At 41.7% G+C, this 16128-nt stretch overlaps 1 protein-coding gene across 2 annotated transcripts in view; it reads right to left on the reverse strand.

Annotated features, from left to right (window-relative positions):
* TMEM255B (transmembrane protein 255B) overlaps positions 1 to 16128 on the reverse strand; it is a 75338-nt gene that overhangs the window by 40681 nt on the left and 18529 nt on the right. The window contains exons 1-3 of one of the 2 annotated variants that reach the window (XM_074816923.1): positions 15201 to 15246; positions 14302 to 14518; positions 3603 to 3692 (exon numbers count right to left, since the gene is read on the reverse strand). In XM_074816923.1, the coding sequence (XP_074673024.1) occupies positions 3603 to 3692; positions 14302 to 14397 (186 nt within the window). In that variant the 5' untranslated portion in view covers positions 14398 to 14518; positions 15201 to 15246. Of the gene's footprint in view, positions 1 to 3602; positions 3693 to 14301; positions 14519 to 15200; positions 15247 to 16128 lie in introns of those variants that run through there. The other variant, XM_074816922.1, reaches the window with a different exon arrangement.

Consider the following 16128-nt stretch of genomic DNA (forward strand, 5'->3'; position numbering starts at 1 on the left):
GGACCAGTGGTGAAATTAACTTTACACAGTAAATTACATCTGCATTATTTTTTAAGTAAGCTACTGCTATTTTAAACCAAGCTACTTTGCCTTCAGTGTTCTTAATTTTATAAGTGCTGTGCTCCAGAGCTTTCTATTAAGCAAAGTGTTTTAAAATGAGTCTTAAATAATTTAAATATCTCTTTTCTGAAATGCATCCATTTCCAGGAAGAATTTTTGTCAATTTTATGTCTTCTTGGGAAGAAAATAAAAGAGAAAGTATTTTATTATTCTATCCACAGTTTTACAAGAGCAGGAGAAAATGTGCAACAGTAATAGCCTCCATTCTACAGCAAGTACACACTAAGAAAAACCTATAATTACGTGATTTGTCCTCTTCACATCCTTCCCAACTCAAATGAAGTTAAAAATAAAATGAAAAACAGGAGTAATTTCTTATTCCAAATTGATGTGAAGGATGTTGTGTTTGTTGTCAGTCTGAAGCCTGCTTAGCTTCAGCTAGTACTTCTCCCTCCAGAAGAAAAGGGACCTGGAGCTTTGGTATCAGCACCCTGATACTGCACACAGAAAAGTGAACGCTGCCCAATTCCTCCTCATGAAAACTTTATGGCTTCAGTGTAGACCTGGGCATCTGCTCTGACATGCCAAGAGTTTGTCCTTTCCCTGAATGGAGGACAGTTTAGTTCTCTTCTCCAGCAGTTATCCCCCAAAGGCAGCAGCCAAAGTAGCAACAGCACAATACAGGTCTCAAAATGGTTGGTACTGGCCTGTGGGGAATGGACTGAACGTGGTGTTATGGCTCTCCCTGAAGGAAATTAGCTGTGACGCAAAGGAGATGTAATGCAGTAGCAATGACACCGTAGTCTGCATAACACACCTTCTTTTGATAAGGCCTCACCATTCCTGCAAATCAAATTGGGAGTGTACTTACACCACCATCCCTCAGATTTCCCGGTGTGTTACTCAGAGAAATCAGGTGATGTACACCTTTATTCACCTGATCCTATGAAGTGCTTTATTAGACAGAGGAGGAGAATGAGATGAAGTCAGTGTGACCATGTTGACACACAAATTAGTTTTGCAACAAATGGTACTACTAAGTATATGTTCTGTAATATGTGAAGGAGACCAGAAGAGACAGATTTGATAAACAAAACTCAGCCCAAATGTAAGCAGCTGGAAATGGATTTCCATGAAGTATGTCACGACATGACTGTCTCAGGTTCATGCCAGTGGGTCGTACATTTCCAGCCCTCAGAGGGATGGCTGGATGGTGACCAGCCCCTTCCAGCCTCTGGCTCTGCACAGATGATGCAGTCATACCCAGTCACTGACTTAACCAGATACAGAACTGCACCCAAGACTGTAAGATACTTTCTTCTTGGGTGCGTGCAGTGACTTTGCACCTTTGTGCTCTCCTATGACAACTTGTTGGCCCACTTTCTCCTTGGACAGCACTGCAATGAACTGAATCACTTTTAGTCCATAATGACACATCACAGGCATGCCATGACAGCAAGCAATGCCACGCAGCTATTTATGCTACAATAAAGAGGAGGTGAATATAAACTCTAGGTAGTACATATGAGATGCTGTTTCTTCAGATATAAGGGTATAATAATATTCTAATATGATATTGTTTGATTTAGATAGGAAGCAGAGTCATTTCTAGAATAGCTAAGTAACATATGTTAAAGGAACTTAAAGCCAGAAGGGTGCAAACTGACAAAGGAAACACCTAGAAAGATGATGGGGGTCAATGCCTGTCTCTGAGATTAAGCACACACACTGTTCTCTGACACAGTAACTTGCCTCAGAGGATGCAACACCTTGTCTAACCTCAGCAGTGGGGGGCTCTGGCTACACGGTTGCATTGTAGTTATAAGGTGTAAGACTGTACAAGTTACATCTGAACACTTCCTAATGATCACATCAAAGCAGGACAAAAATAAGACTGGTTCCTGAGAAATTAGGAGACAGGTCCAATATTTGAATAAGCAGCAATGGTTTTCTGGGGTACAACCACTGAATTTTCAGGAGCAGGAAGCCTAAATAGGAATCTGCTTCCCTCCTCTTTTAAGCAGGTTCCATGGAAAGGCTCCCTGGGCTTACACTAATCAGAGACAAAGTTATACCAGATGTCATCCAGAGCAAAAGCAGGGTGAATCCAAGTAAAAGCAGGCCACTTCAGCATCATACAGGGTCTGTATAGCACAAAACATGACTAAAGTCCAGAGTGTTTATTCATGCTCACATTGCACAACTCCATTGTTTATACCAATAGATGTGCCCTTCCTTGTGCAATGCACGTGAGGTTCTGAAGCCCTCATTTGGTTTAAAGTCCTCTTCAATAACAGTAAAAAAGAAATCAGTTTATAAATTTATGCTCCAAGTGATCCAAGGCCTAATTATTCTGATGCATTTGCTAACAGAAAATTAAGTAGAGTTCTACCAATGCCAGTGGTGGTATGCTGCCCCACAATGAACATAAGTGGAAAGATGAACAGGCCTACAGTATTTCATAGCAGTGAGGGGTCACATACCATCATACTTGCTGTATTATGTAGCACACTACATCTGAGTTCTAATGTCTATTAAAATATTTAAGTAATTATTTCCTGATGCTTTTGGAAATCAAAGCTCAATCAAAAGGTTGGATTTAGATTGATTTTCAGGTATTCTATCACAAAAGATAGAACAGCAAACAACACACATCTAACATGTAAACTGGCATATTCAGAAGACCCCACAACCTACTCTGTCTTGTTCTTCTATTGATCCTTTTTGTCCAGTATTTTAATTTGAACTCCATGAGCCAAAATAAAAAAACTTCTTCTATGTTTGTCTAGTGCTTACACAAGAAGGTCATGAGAAAGACTCCTAGGCACTCATAGACAGTAAAGAACTACTAGCAACGCTACTGCAACTGCAGTACTGTGAATGCCTACAAATGTCCTTTTGAAGCAGAGATGGCAATAGGATTGGGGAAAGAAGGAGGACTGGGTTTTGAAGACACACTGGAAATACTAGTCGCTCTGGTTGAATGACCCACCCACCCTTTGATGGCAGGCAGGTGGTGAATTTTGGGTGGTTTGTCCCTCAGTATGTTTCCCCTTCACACTACCTCTAACCAAAGCCTGCCACTTCCTCTGCTGTCTTTGCTCCAACAAAATGTTCCCTTTGTGTTGTTGCAATCCACTTCCCTCTAAAGATCCCATGGGGACTTCTGGTACTCATCACTGTCTGGCGCGTTCCAAATCCTTACCCACAAAGCCTTTGTGCAAAAGGAAACTAATGCTGGTGGTGGCTGAAGGATCTTCCCTTTCCTAAGCAGATATGCATTTTAGCACAGCTGTCATTACATCATTTTACATCACGTCTGTATTTGGAACTCCCTGAGAGGTGAATGCTTATTGGCACCATCTGTGGGTATTGGCATGATGGGCTTTCCTGTCGGTGTTTTGCCAAAAGACATTTCTCCAACAAGGAGAACAATAAAAAAAATAATATGCTGCTAGACATAAACCAAAAGAAAATGCCTTTCTGCTAGAAATTACATAAGTAATCAAAAATGAAAGATGACAGAAAATCACTGTACTTACTATGTGTCGTGCTGCAAACACTCCATCAACTATTGCACAAGAGAATGCTGCAACCACGCCAAAGCTGATAAACACGATGGAGGCTACTAACTGAGAAGAGAAAAACAGATTGAGTAATGTTTTCAATATAATTCTTTAAGTAAAACAATTAGACTAATTTTTCTAGTATTCTTAAATGACAGCTCCCTCTGCTGTAATTCACTTTAGATCAGTGTGGCAGGATGCCAGTCACGCACTAGAAAAAAGGCAGAAATTCTTGCTGCTGAGTTGACATACCATCAAGTCTACCAGAAAAGCTTAAATCTTTCTAGAGAAAATTAGGTCAGTTGTAAGAGTTATTAAATTCAATGGTGATTTCTTCTAAAGCAACTTATTTAATAAAAACCATCAGTGGTGTCCATAGGGAGCATGGCAAAAAGCCATGTTCCTGTTGGCTCACACCAATCTCTAGAGCTTTACTACAGTGGTAGCAGTTCACACATACAAATAAAGACATTGTAGTAAGTTAATAACTAGCCTGACAACTCTCAGAAAGCTTTTATGATCCTAAATAGCTTATGATAACTTATCTCACAACATAAGTCAGAGACTCATAGGACTGGTACCTCTGGAAGGGCTGGGGTGTGCTGCCTTGGCCCCTGGCCTTGTTGGGGCTCCCAGCCTGTCCTTCAGTCTCAGAGTGGGCATGGCAGAGCACAACAGAGCTCAGTACATGTCCCAGCTGCAGCAGAGTCAGCACACTGTCTCTGTTAGCCTACTGGCCATAGCTTCAGACCTCATTCTACCTCCCAGGCTGCTTCGTTCATTAAACGTTATTCTTTATCAACAGGACTGCAGATGACGCAATGCCAGAGCACGGCTCCAGCACAGGTGGTGGTGGTGGTGGTGGTATGGAGGGCCCGGGGGAAAAGGCTGTGCAGGCTGGGCATGCTCAGCCCCCTGCCAGCCGTGCTCATTTTATCTCCGAGGACGGCTCAGCTGCAGCTCTAGCAGCAACTGCAGGGCTAGCACAAGCCCAGATATGGCAAGCTTACTGCCCAATTCACTCTGAAGAGAGCAATAGGACTTGGAAAGGCTGAGCACTGGTATGCGTCCCCCTCAGAGACCAGTCAGTGTGCTGTTAGCATACACTCTTGAGACAACACTGGTCTGTTCTGAGGGCATGTCTGAAGGATGCAGTGCTGTGAGCAAAGTGAGATGAAGTGAGTGCTGAAAGAGAAACCCTGGGTATGCCTGGGAAGGTGCTCCCCCTGGGCTCATTAGCCCCAGTGCCATCAGATGAGGGAGAGATGCTGTCACTCCTTCCTCTCTCAGATTAGGGGGTTTTGTGACTTCGAGGACTCTGCAGCTTGAGTTTGGATGAGTGGGATAAGGCGAATCTTGCATACGTTCTCTGGCTATGCTTTTTATAATTTAATGTACATCTCTCACACCTCTGACATTTCTCACACAAGGTCACAAGAGGAACCCTTTGAAACATCCTACAGGATAGGTTAATTTTAATTTACAATGTATTAAGTTATAGTTAGTAATGGCAACAGATTAAAAAATTCCCTTGAAAACTGACAGAACAGTGTCCTTAATTGATAGAGCACATGGACCAGGGTTTCAGTTCAGAATTTGGAACCTCTTTGTTATTAACTAGTCATTAATTGCTCCTTCACAATATGTATTTCAGAAATGCCCAGGTATAGATTACCAAAATTATATCCATACAGTTCATATATCCTTTTTGCCTATACAAAATCCATATCGGCATTACCTAAAAACTGTTTTCACAGGTGTAAAATTTGTAAGGCATCACAAGTCCACTTGAAAAACGGACTTTTTGGCCTATGTTAGGCTAAGAACAGCACAATGTCAAGAGTGTCCATAGAGGACACAGCATTGGTGACTTCCTCAAAAAAATGTATACTAGGCTAGTAAGAAATCACAGCCATATAAGCCCATAGCACTGGACACACAGGTCAAAGCAATATCAAACATTTGGAAATAAGAGCTCTCAGTGAATCAGCAAAAAGTACAACTTAAAAGCAGAAGAATCACAGCTTTCAAATGTTTTCTGATACACTCTTTTAATCTCTCATTAGCTCATGGCTCTTAGATCATGTAATCAGAGGCGAGTCCGCACTGCCACAGGGATTGCTGTGTAATCAGAATCCTCAGTGTGGGGAGGAAGGGCACACAGAAGTAGCTGAGACTGATGGTACTGGCTGATCTTGGGAATGTGCTGCAGCCAGCTCCCTCCTGCTGTAAGGAGGCAGAAAGCCTAGGAAAGGACTGTTGGCTGCATTGCCCTTCAACCTCCGCTATCTCTTGGCTTTCCAGTATGGTGGGTCATGTCTCATGAATCTGGTTGTCTAAAGATCTTGGCAGGCAACTCATCAGATCAGGAAGGCTGTGGGCTCCTTGTAGAGAGCTATTATCACTGCAGACCAGTGGGCTGTGCTACCCTGTGGCAGCTGCATTTGCTCCAGACCCTGATCTCTTTATTTGAAAAAGCAGCAGCGTTTAAAAGTTCAGATTAAGTCATTAATGTCTGATATCTCTATATTGTTTTTCAAGTCATAGCAGTCAATCAAATAATTAGTGGGCTTAGCCAGGTGTTTCCAAATTGCCTGCATTCAGTCAGGATGAATTAACTGGAAGCTGACCTCAAGGTGGGTTTTCATTTCACACATGAGCAATTATATTGATGATCTACAATCCCCAAACCAACGTTTTCCACTCATGGAGATAGCTTAAATCACCTAATGAGTACGCTGCCCTTTCAGTTTTACCATATACCTATGAGACTGCATATGAAGGTGCACAGTAAATTGTAGTATAGACAGGAGCTATGGAATTGGCTTTGTACTCCTCAGTCATGTTGGTGACCATCTACCCATTCAAGGAGTTGCGTGCAAGTCGAAGGTTGTCAGCCAGAGTCTGCTGTTCTTATCCATGTCTAGCAACTACTTCAGTGAGTAGTCCCTTTGAAATTAATAGGACTGTTTCTTGACTGAAGTAATATTTATTACAATGCCAAAGTGGCAGAATATGAGACTCAGAGGCTCTTTTCACTTAAATTGCCCTACATATGTATTTGAATGAAAAAAGAAGTAATAATACAAGAACAACACAAAAAAAATCCTTAAAATAAAATTACAGATTTATATTCTCTCTCAAACCTCCCATTGCTTACTGAGAATGCTAGAAACACATAAACAAAGTACAGAATTAATTACTTCTAAAAATTGTGGGCAAGACAGCCAAATGAAGAACTGTTGTAAATTCAAAAGCTAATTTTCCTGAGTGGTAGGTGATTGCTGGAGTTCTGAGATCATGAGCCTAGCACTGTCAAGAAAGAAAAGCAGTGCAGTTCACTTAAACATAGAGAATTCTTGTTGATAGGTAAAAGAAATAGCACTTTTAAAAAAATAAATACTGATACATCCCATCACCTCATCTCCATTTTTAATAGCAGAATGTTTTGTCAGGAAAACTATTAATTATTTATAACAATACATTTTAACAGTTATTCAAGAAACAGCTTTGCTCTTGCTGTTCTATTGCTGTGCAGCCAGGCTTCTCTACAGCTGTTATTATCAGACATGTTTACTCCTGGTTCTGATACAGAATACAATTTGGTTATTTACAAGGGAAACATGAAGCCAGTTATTAAGCAATGAAAACTGTACTGTGTGGGCCTAACAATCAAACCCCAAAGCCAGTTGTTTAACAGAAGTGGTTTAGCAAAAAGGAGAGCAAAATAGCATTTGGAATGAGGGACTTTTGCACACAGTATTGACTGAAGAGCTGTTACATTTCTTCAGTCGTGTCACAGAAATATGAAAACACTCAAAAATGCAAAACTAGTGAAAGGCTGAACTGCTAAGTTCTTGCATGCTGCCTTCTTTCAGAAAAGGCATGCATTTTATTGTGGAATTTCTCTGTTTTAGACAACCTCTTGTCCTTCAGAAGGCATACAGCACCACTGGCTGCACTGGGTCACTCTTCCATGCAAGCGAGCCCAGTGAAAGCAACAGAGCCAGGGGACACCCTGTGGTCATGGAAGCTGGTCACGGACACCGTTCAGCTGTCAGAAATGCACCTGGAATGGGTACTTGGTAACCAACAGTCTCCCACAATGATTCCTAGGCATGGTTTTGGAGTTAAGAGTTGGCCACAGACCAGACGTAACGGGGAGTTTGATGTGGCCGCCCTGGCTGCAGCCACACTCTCAGGTAACCACAACACCTCAGGTCCCCAGGCACTTTGTGTGCCAAATCACAGGCTGCTGGCACCGTGTCACTGCTGTGTGACACACAGAGACATGCAGTCAATGTTTGCCAGCAGATGCACAGAAAATCGCATTGCCCCCCAGCATAAGCACCTGCTTGCTACAGGCTGGTACCTCGCTGGCTGCTGCCAACATCCCTGTGAAACACCTCTGAGAGGCTTGCTAGGCTCCAGGTCTCTGTTCTCACACATACCTGGTTTCCTCATGGCTCTAATTTAGCCATTACCTGTTCTCAGTCAAAAGGCACAACTGCTCAGATAATGACAATCATTTCTAGCACCAGATGCTGTGTGAGATGCCTCATTCTCTTGATTTAGACTAAGTAGAGCTAAGACTTTGGAAAATGCATGGATTTCTGTTTTCGAAATTACCTCTGTATCAGACGTAAGTTACATTATTCTAATAGGCCCACTTTGCTCATGCTAAATGGCTACTTTTTCACTGCTCAGTCTCCAGTGTCTCCAAGCATTGTGCTGTTCATCAAGACTCTCTGGGGTTTTTTTTCCAGGCTGTTGCATTTAGGGTGAGAATAAATTTGGTAAGAGATAAATCTCCTTGCGTTCTAGCTGGTCCTCAGAGATTAGAGGGGCTAGGGACAGCTGGACTTTTCTCTTAATAGGTATGCCAATTGGGGCCATAACTATAGGTCTGACCCGGATGCCCGAACAGCCTGTATGCTGTAGGTCCAGTTGCATTCAAAAGAAGCCGTCAGATTCACAAATAGTGTGGATTAGTGGCTGTCACTATAGGTCTGACCCAGCCCAAACAGCCCATATACTGTAAGTCTGGTTGCATTCAAGAGAAGCAATCAGATTCACGAATAGTACAGTTTATTTTTATGCAACATCTACAGATTCTTTAAGATTGCTTACGATAAATGCACAAACTGCAGGTTGGCTATATAGCACTACACAAAAGAAAAATGATTGCAATCACACACACTAAGTTCCCAGGTAGACACTCGGCGTAGCCGAGGAAATCTTACCAAAAGGCGTCCCTTTGGGGCGCGGGGCGAGAGCACAAACCGTCGATCTGTCCTTCTGATTTGGTGTCGGATTATTGTCCCTCCAAGTTAGATAAAAACTTGGGGTAGTATTTATCTTAGTTTGTATGTGTGAGTGGGTGGGACTGTAGTCAAGCCATTATCTTTTGAGTAACGAGACAGTATATTCTTTGGTGCCAGGGGTACAGCTGATTTTTGTGGGAAAAAAGGGAGGATGAGAAACCAGGTTGGCTCGATGCAAGGGGTGCAGCTGGGTTTTGTGAGAAAAAAGGGAGGATGAGGAACAAAGCCAGCAGGCTACCGCAAAAATCATCCCTTGAGAGAAAAAAGTAGAGCAGGAGATAAATCTGTCCTTGAAATGAGTGAAAGAATGGGACCATGCAGCCTACACCCCTCTTCGCATTCCTCCTTGGCGCCACGACAAACACAAATCACTGGACCTCCATCCTGTCCTGTGCTTGCTCTGGGCACCCTGCATCAAGGAAATGTGTGTTTCACAGATATCTCTCTGGTTTGCTTTGCTCATGTTTCCAACACCTAACACAGGCAGAGGAAGAATCACCATTACCCTCACTGATGTAAATTTAGAAATACTGTCATCCAATACCGTTTGATCTGAAAGTGATGGCTGTGTAAATGTTATGCCACAGGTTTTTAAAACTCTTTTTATCCTCACCAAGGTTCAAGCAAACGTATTTGGAAAAGAAATGCATGGGGCAGTTTATTGTAGACTACCCCTATATTACATTCCCCAAAACACAGTTTAACTCTGTGGGCCTTTTTACTGGTTTGACTTCCCTGTCTCCAAGCTCAGAACTTAATACAGGCTTAAATAAATCTGCTGCACTTTTTCAGTATGCTGAGGATGAAGATGTCAAAGCAGAAGTTTACAAAAACTGTATCACAAATCCAAAACAGAGAATGACCTTCCACCCCCGGTGCAATCTCAACCAGGATCTGCATCTGTTACCATGGCACATCAGCAGGGCTGTAGATTAACAGCCCACAAAACTAAGATAATAACAGTCATTGCATTGCATTTCAGATGTTGCCATCAACTAAACATTGCCTGTCTTGTGAGGTGAGACAGTATAGAAGTACTTTTAATTGACTTGGTTTTCTCTAATTTGGGAAGTCCTCTCCTGTGTGGCCCCTTCTCCCACAATGGCCACTTTTTCCCCTGCCCTTGGGACAGAAGTTTTGCTGCTGTGATGAAAATTTATTTCAGGCAAGGCTCCTACTATGTTGGTTTTCACAACTGGGCTAATTAGGAGGTTTCTCACTACACCAGGTAATGTGCTTCACAATTTATGGCCTGCCAACTTATTCTTTCCAAAGGTTGGTTCTTCAGTAACAGCACTGCTGTAATTGAGGTTCTTCTGGAGGGTTGTCACACCACAGGAGACAGGATTATGTCATGTTCGTTATTCATTAATGCCACTTCCAGTCATAGCACTAGTTACAATGACACAAATACATAATGATGAGAGACTTTTATGACTGCCCAAATGCCTGAAGAACTATTTCCTAGACTGGCTTCCAGATGAAGGAGGGAAGAAATAAACACAAAATGCCTCTTGGTTTTAAGAGCACCAGTTTTGGTACAGCTCAGGAAGACAAGGACTGGGGCTAGGATCTCGTGCATAAACACATAACTTGCTTCTGACTGTAATATACCTAATAACGTAGCCAACGCCCCCAACTGATAACCTATATTACCAAGAAGGCTTTCAGACAGAGATGCTGCACACATGATGTTGTCAGATGTTTAGATCAAGTCTTGTGTTTAGATCAAGTGACCAAATTAGAAACCTACAGCCTTTCTGCAGTATCGTAACTGTTGTATTCATTAAGTCCAGTCATATGTTGCTGAATATTATCAGCAACAACACAGATATTTGATTCAGGTCTTCTTCCCTCCTGCTGTTGTTAACAGCACCTCAGGGCATAGAGCTGAGCCTATGTGACTGCTCACTGCCATCTGAAACAGTGCCCTGCTCACCTGTCCTTAGTTTGGTTGACCTGCTGTCCAGCCCTATCTCCTGCTCCTCTCCCAAAGGGGTGCGTCCCTGCCTACCAGCTCCTGTGCTTGCCCAAGTACACAGCAACCCAGTGCAATTCACTCACTAGGCAGAAAACTATTTGTTCCCCCAAATGAGTTAAATCAGGTAACTGTAAGGAGAGATGAACACTAGACCCAGTGCAAATGAGCAGAGTGAGTCCATGTGGCCAAGGCAGAAGGGAAGGAGGTAGAAATGCTGGCAGCAACTATTAGGTTGGCTCACCTATTTCATGTAATTTGCACTCCTAGGGATTATCAAAGTAAAAGTGAGGTTTTAGCCATAATGAATAAATGATAAGGACTGGCGTTATTTTGCTGTTTGTGGTCAAGGAGAATTTTGTTTTACTGCCCATGAAGAAAGAAGTCTGCTGTTTTCCTGTACCATGTCAGGGATAATTAGGAAAAATAGCAACATGAAAAGGCCAGTTGGTGTAACACAGGCAGGGGAGAGGTCCCATGAGAAATTTAAGCAACCTCACATGCATAAAAAGGCAGAATTAATTAGATAAACAAATGTTGGGAAAGAATACAGAAACCACATGAGAAGTATCAATTATTATGCCAAGGAGAAAAAATAAGATCAAAACCCACTTTCAGAATGAAGGTGGCATTTTCATTCAGAAAATTCCTCTTTTTTTTCTTGCCCCACATCCTGAAGGGCAGAATGGTGAAAGGCGGAATTCGCAATATCTTTTGTTACGCCTTAGATACTCACAGTTAATTTATATCATATGTAGACATAGTTAATGCATATTGCTTTCTCTTTCTCTCTTCCAGTGGTGTTGATGCTCAGTTTTTGCAGACAATTCATCAACTAGGCTACTCACAAGGGCAAGGGACCACAGAAGTGCCCACGGACAGGAAATACACAACAGGGTGACTTAATGGTCCCAGCTCTCCCCCAGCCCAAGGGGGCTTTTGGAGCACAGTTGAGTAAGACAAGAAAAGGAGCACAGGTTCTAAGTCTGCTTACTCCAGACCCTCCAGGCACACACTGAGATCTCTAGGACAGGGACTGTTTCTGAACTGAACAGATAAACAGACTTCTTGAGTTATTGGGAACTTTATTTGTGCCATTTGCTGCGACAGATAGTTATGGAGATGGAAGAAATTAGCATCTGATCACATCAACACATACCCAGGGCTGTGTGATGGGCGTGCTGGGTCCCACAACAGGAGGTGGATCACACAGCCATCTTTGCTTGCCATTTCTCTTTAGGGCATGAAAGCCCACGGTTCAAAACTGTCCCTTAGTACCCTTGCTGTCAAGCTCCTCACAAGGTTTCCTCAGCTATCCACACAAACAGCATCTCTCCTGTCCTCCTTCCCCGCTCCCTGTCAGCTAGCAGTGGCTGTGCCGTTCTCACAGGTGCTGAGTACAGCAGCTTAAGTCTTTTGCAACTCCAGTTATCTAGAGAAGTGTTATGGAAACATTCTGCCTTAACGTTGTACTGTCCAAATAAAAACCTTGAATGTTAACTCTGATAGTTCCCTAGTCTAGGTCTCTCAGTTGACTTCACCCTCTAGAAACACTCTCTTGAGCATTAATCCTTAATTTATACCAGTCCACTTTGCACTATTCTTTCTGTAATTTATCTTGCTTTTTCTTCTAATCTGCTAAAGCATTTCAAGATACAGTTTCTGTAAAAGATGCTATATGAAATAAAGATGAATTTTCCTGTATTTTTATCTTCAAGCAATGAAAGAATGGGAAAAATCAATAGCCATTATGAAACATGAAACAAAGTTATTGAGAAGGGTTACCTGATTAATACATTATTTCTTCTCTCATAATCTAGTATCAGATACAAAACCAGACCTAAACCAGCCAGGAAATTATTTCAAATTGTTTTACTAGCAAATCTTTACTAGAATGACCGATCTACTGAATGAAATAACTTATATGAAGCAGTTTCTGTGCACTTAGACTTCAAAACTGGAGTTACCATTACATTGCAATCAGAGAATGAATTTGATATATGTGTAAATGAACATATATTAAATTCAAGATAATTCATTCACTGAGGAGTAAATGCTTGCCTGACTCAGTTAAAAATGTCACCACTGATGATGCACTATCAAGTCTCCTGGGAGTTTGGGAGTCTTGGAGTTCCAGCCACTGGAGTCCAGCAGATGTTACTGAAATAATGTTGGAAGAAAGACTGAACTGTACTTGGTACACATTTTCCAAGACAAGAAACAGAAGGCAACCTAAAAAAGTAATTTTTTTAAATTTCCTGGGGCAGGGTTAATTTTATTATCGGTGCTCTCCTAAGCCCCAACAGCATCTGAGGATCCGTGCTCATATCCCAGTAGTCATTACCACAGTTACTGATTTCCTTCTAGCAGCCACGCATCTCAGCTTCACTCAGCTTGTTCAAATGGCACTGCTGTATTTTCTCCCTAGTCTGAGCTGATACAACCACCCTAATGACTGACTCTCTCTAGAGCGAGCAGGTGCCATACATATGCTCTGCTCCACCATGTTTTAGCTGCTTTTAAAGAGATTTGTTTAAATAGCTGCTCTACTTTTCTTTCAGCTCATTAAATAGGGCGCTGACTATATGATCAAGCCCCTTCCCTCTGTTTCAGCTCCTTACTGCTAGGTAGAAGAGCACTGAGGCTTCCCAGGGCAGTTCAGGTGTAGTGTGCTTTTACAGGCAATGCTGCTTCCCGGACATCTTCTCCTGGTTTTGTGAGTCCTTGCCTCCCTCATCCAAAGTCACTTTCAGAAACAGAGTTGGCATCCCCAAATTACTACTTTGTTTCAAGAGCTGTCTTTTGGCAATGTACTTTTAAATTCATTTTCACCTTTTTACATCTGTATGGTTTTCAGCCTTTTATTTCATAGGAGTGTGTTGCTGTACTCTATGGCAAATCACATGAACTGATTCCAGATTACTTTTGAGACCAAAATTATTGAAGCATTTGGTATTATATACTCATGATTTGATTCATTTGTGCAGATAGAAGTATAGACGGGGGGATACAAAAAATGGGAACAGCATGCCTTCATAGAAGCAGATGGGCCTGTATTCAGGAATCAGCTAGGCTCTCCTCAGTAGAAGTACAGGGTGTGAAGACTAAATATGTATTTCTGAAACAGGAATGTTGTAGTGCTCCATCCAAACTGAAGCAGTAGTTCTTATCCAGGCTGCTGGGTGGTACTAATTGTGGTGTTTTGTATGTGGTGAAGCTGCTAAGAAAATTCTCCTAAGGGGTAGATTTTATCATACATAATTCCAGCTACTTAAAATATAAGTATTTGTCTCATTTGTGCTCCTCTGTAGCCAGTGGAGAGTTAGACGCTTCCAGATACCCTCTACACCAACTGTAGAATGGGATGAATTACCTTCTGATGGGATCTCTTTTTCCACTGGCTAGAGGGAGCCTGGATGAGGAAGTATCTGTGCTGCCAAAACCAACATCTTGTCAATACTTCTTTCATTTCTTTGATGTTGGCTGCTCTGATTTGTGCTTTCTCTTCTCCACTTCAGAACTCTCCTTCAGTCATTTGCCTGGGACTTGCAAGGGAGGGAAGGAAGTAATGTGGAAGGAGAGAAGGATGCCTGGGATTTGATGAAGACAGAGTGATGTTATACAGAAAAGAAAAAAAAAAAATCAGCTGGATTCCACAGCTGGAGAAATGCTAATGGTTTTGGAACCAGCCTAAGCAAGCCTTAGTCCAGTAGGTACTTCAGACATAAGAATTCCCCCTTGTAAACATCAACAAAAGCACTTGTCTAAGAATGGTTAAAAATTATTACAGATTTAAGGATACCAAATACAGTCAAGAAGCAAAAACTAAATACAGCATTGAAAGGAAAGGGGACAAAAGTAAAACACAAATTTAGATTCACTGATCAGCAGTGCTGACATTATAGGAATCCATCTCATACTTCCTTTCATGGATCCTCTTTTATTGATTAAAATGGAACAAGCTCATTTAATCACTTAAACAGAGGCAGCTGTTCAGAGCAGTATGAGAACAATAAACCAGAAATAAATAGCATACCATGTGTCATAAAAGTTTATGCTTCCCGGTAAAAAATGGTGGAATTGACATAAATCAAGACTACTACAGCCAACACTGTTTTAGCAACAGGAACTTTTTTTACACCAAAGTCTGTTACTGCCTTTACAAATCCTCTTTCACGTTTCAGTGACTGCATTAGTTTCTCAAGACACACACCCTCTTTATCAGAAATGCATTACAATTAAATTACAAGCTTTCATGTAGTGAAGTTCTACCTGCAGAGTCTGGAAGATTGTATCTGGCCAACAGGGATACTCATCTGTTTCATTTGATCTCATTCTGCAACAAGAGGATCAGAAACCCTTTGTCCTTTTTGTAGGGCACATCCCACCTCACCTTCCCCACCATGTACACATGAGCACTTACCCCAGATTCCTTACTGAGACATTTTATCCCCTGCTCCTGCTTGCTAGGGAGAGTAATCAATTTCTTTATTGTTCTACAAACACATTTCATGGGTCATAAAGTTTACTTTTGTTTTCAGCTGTGTGACAGTAATGCTTTCATTACATAAACACCACAAGAAAACAAACTGGCAGTTAAAAAGTGTCCTATTATGCACTTACTTCTGTGTGCTGTTTCCAAGCACAGATCTTAAAGGAACCACATGCTAAGACTTCCACTTAATAAGATGGAGGTCTTGAATTGGTGGCTTGGCCCTGACTCAAAAGAACAGCCTTTAAAGAATGGATTATTGAAGATAAGCTATGCTGGTGCATGCATACTTTCATACATATATATATACGTATATATGTATCTCCCTTCTGTTCCTATAGAATTTAAGCTTCCAGAAGCAAACTGAAGCCATTCTGGTTGCCAAGAAAGGTCTCCAAATAGAAACCAAATTCTCTCTTTCCTAAATTTTTCCCTTTGTAATAAATTTTCCATTTCTTTCTTTTTCAATGGTAACAATGAAAACATGGTACTTTCTTATCTGAGACTGAGCTAATGCTGTGTTGGGTCACAAGTTGGGGAACCTGGGTGGACAAGACCTGGGACTGGTACAACAAACGGACCAGCACAGGGTTGTACGAGAGGGAAAGAACTACTGTGGTAGCTGCAGCTGGATGTACTTGGTGGCATCTCTCTAGATATGTCAGACAGACACAGCTCTGACAATGGAACAGAAAGATTACTATAGAC

Source organism: Strix aluco, chromosome 2 (assembly GCF_031877795.1).
Source record: "Strix aluco isolate bStrAlu1 chromosome 2, bStrAlu1.hap1, whole genome shotgun sequence".
Classification (NCBI taxonomy): Eukaryota; Metazoa; Chordata; class Aves; order Strigiformes; family Strigidae; genus Strix; species Strix aluco.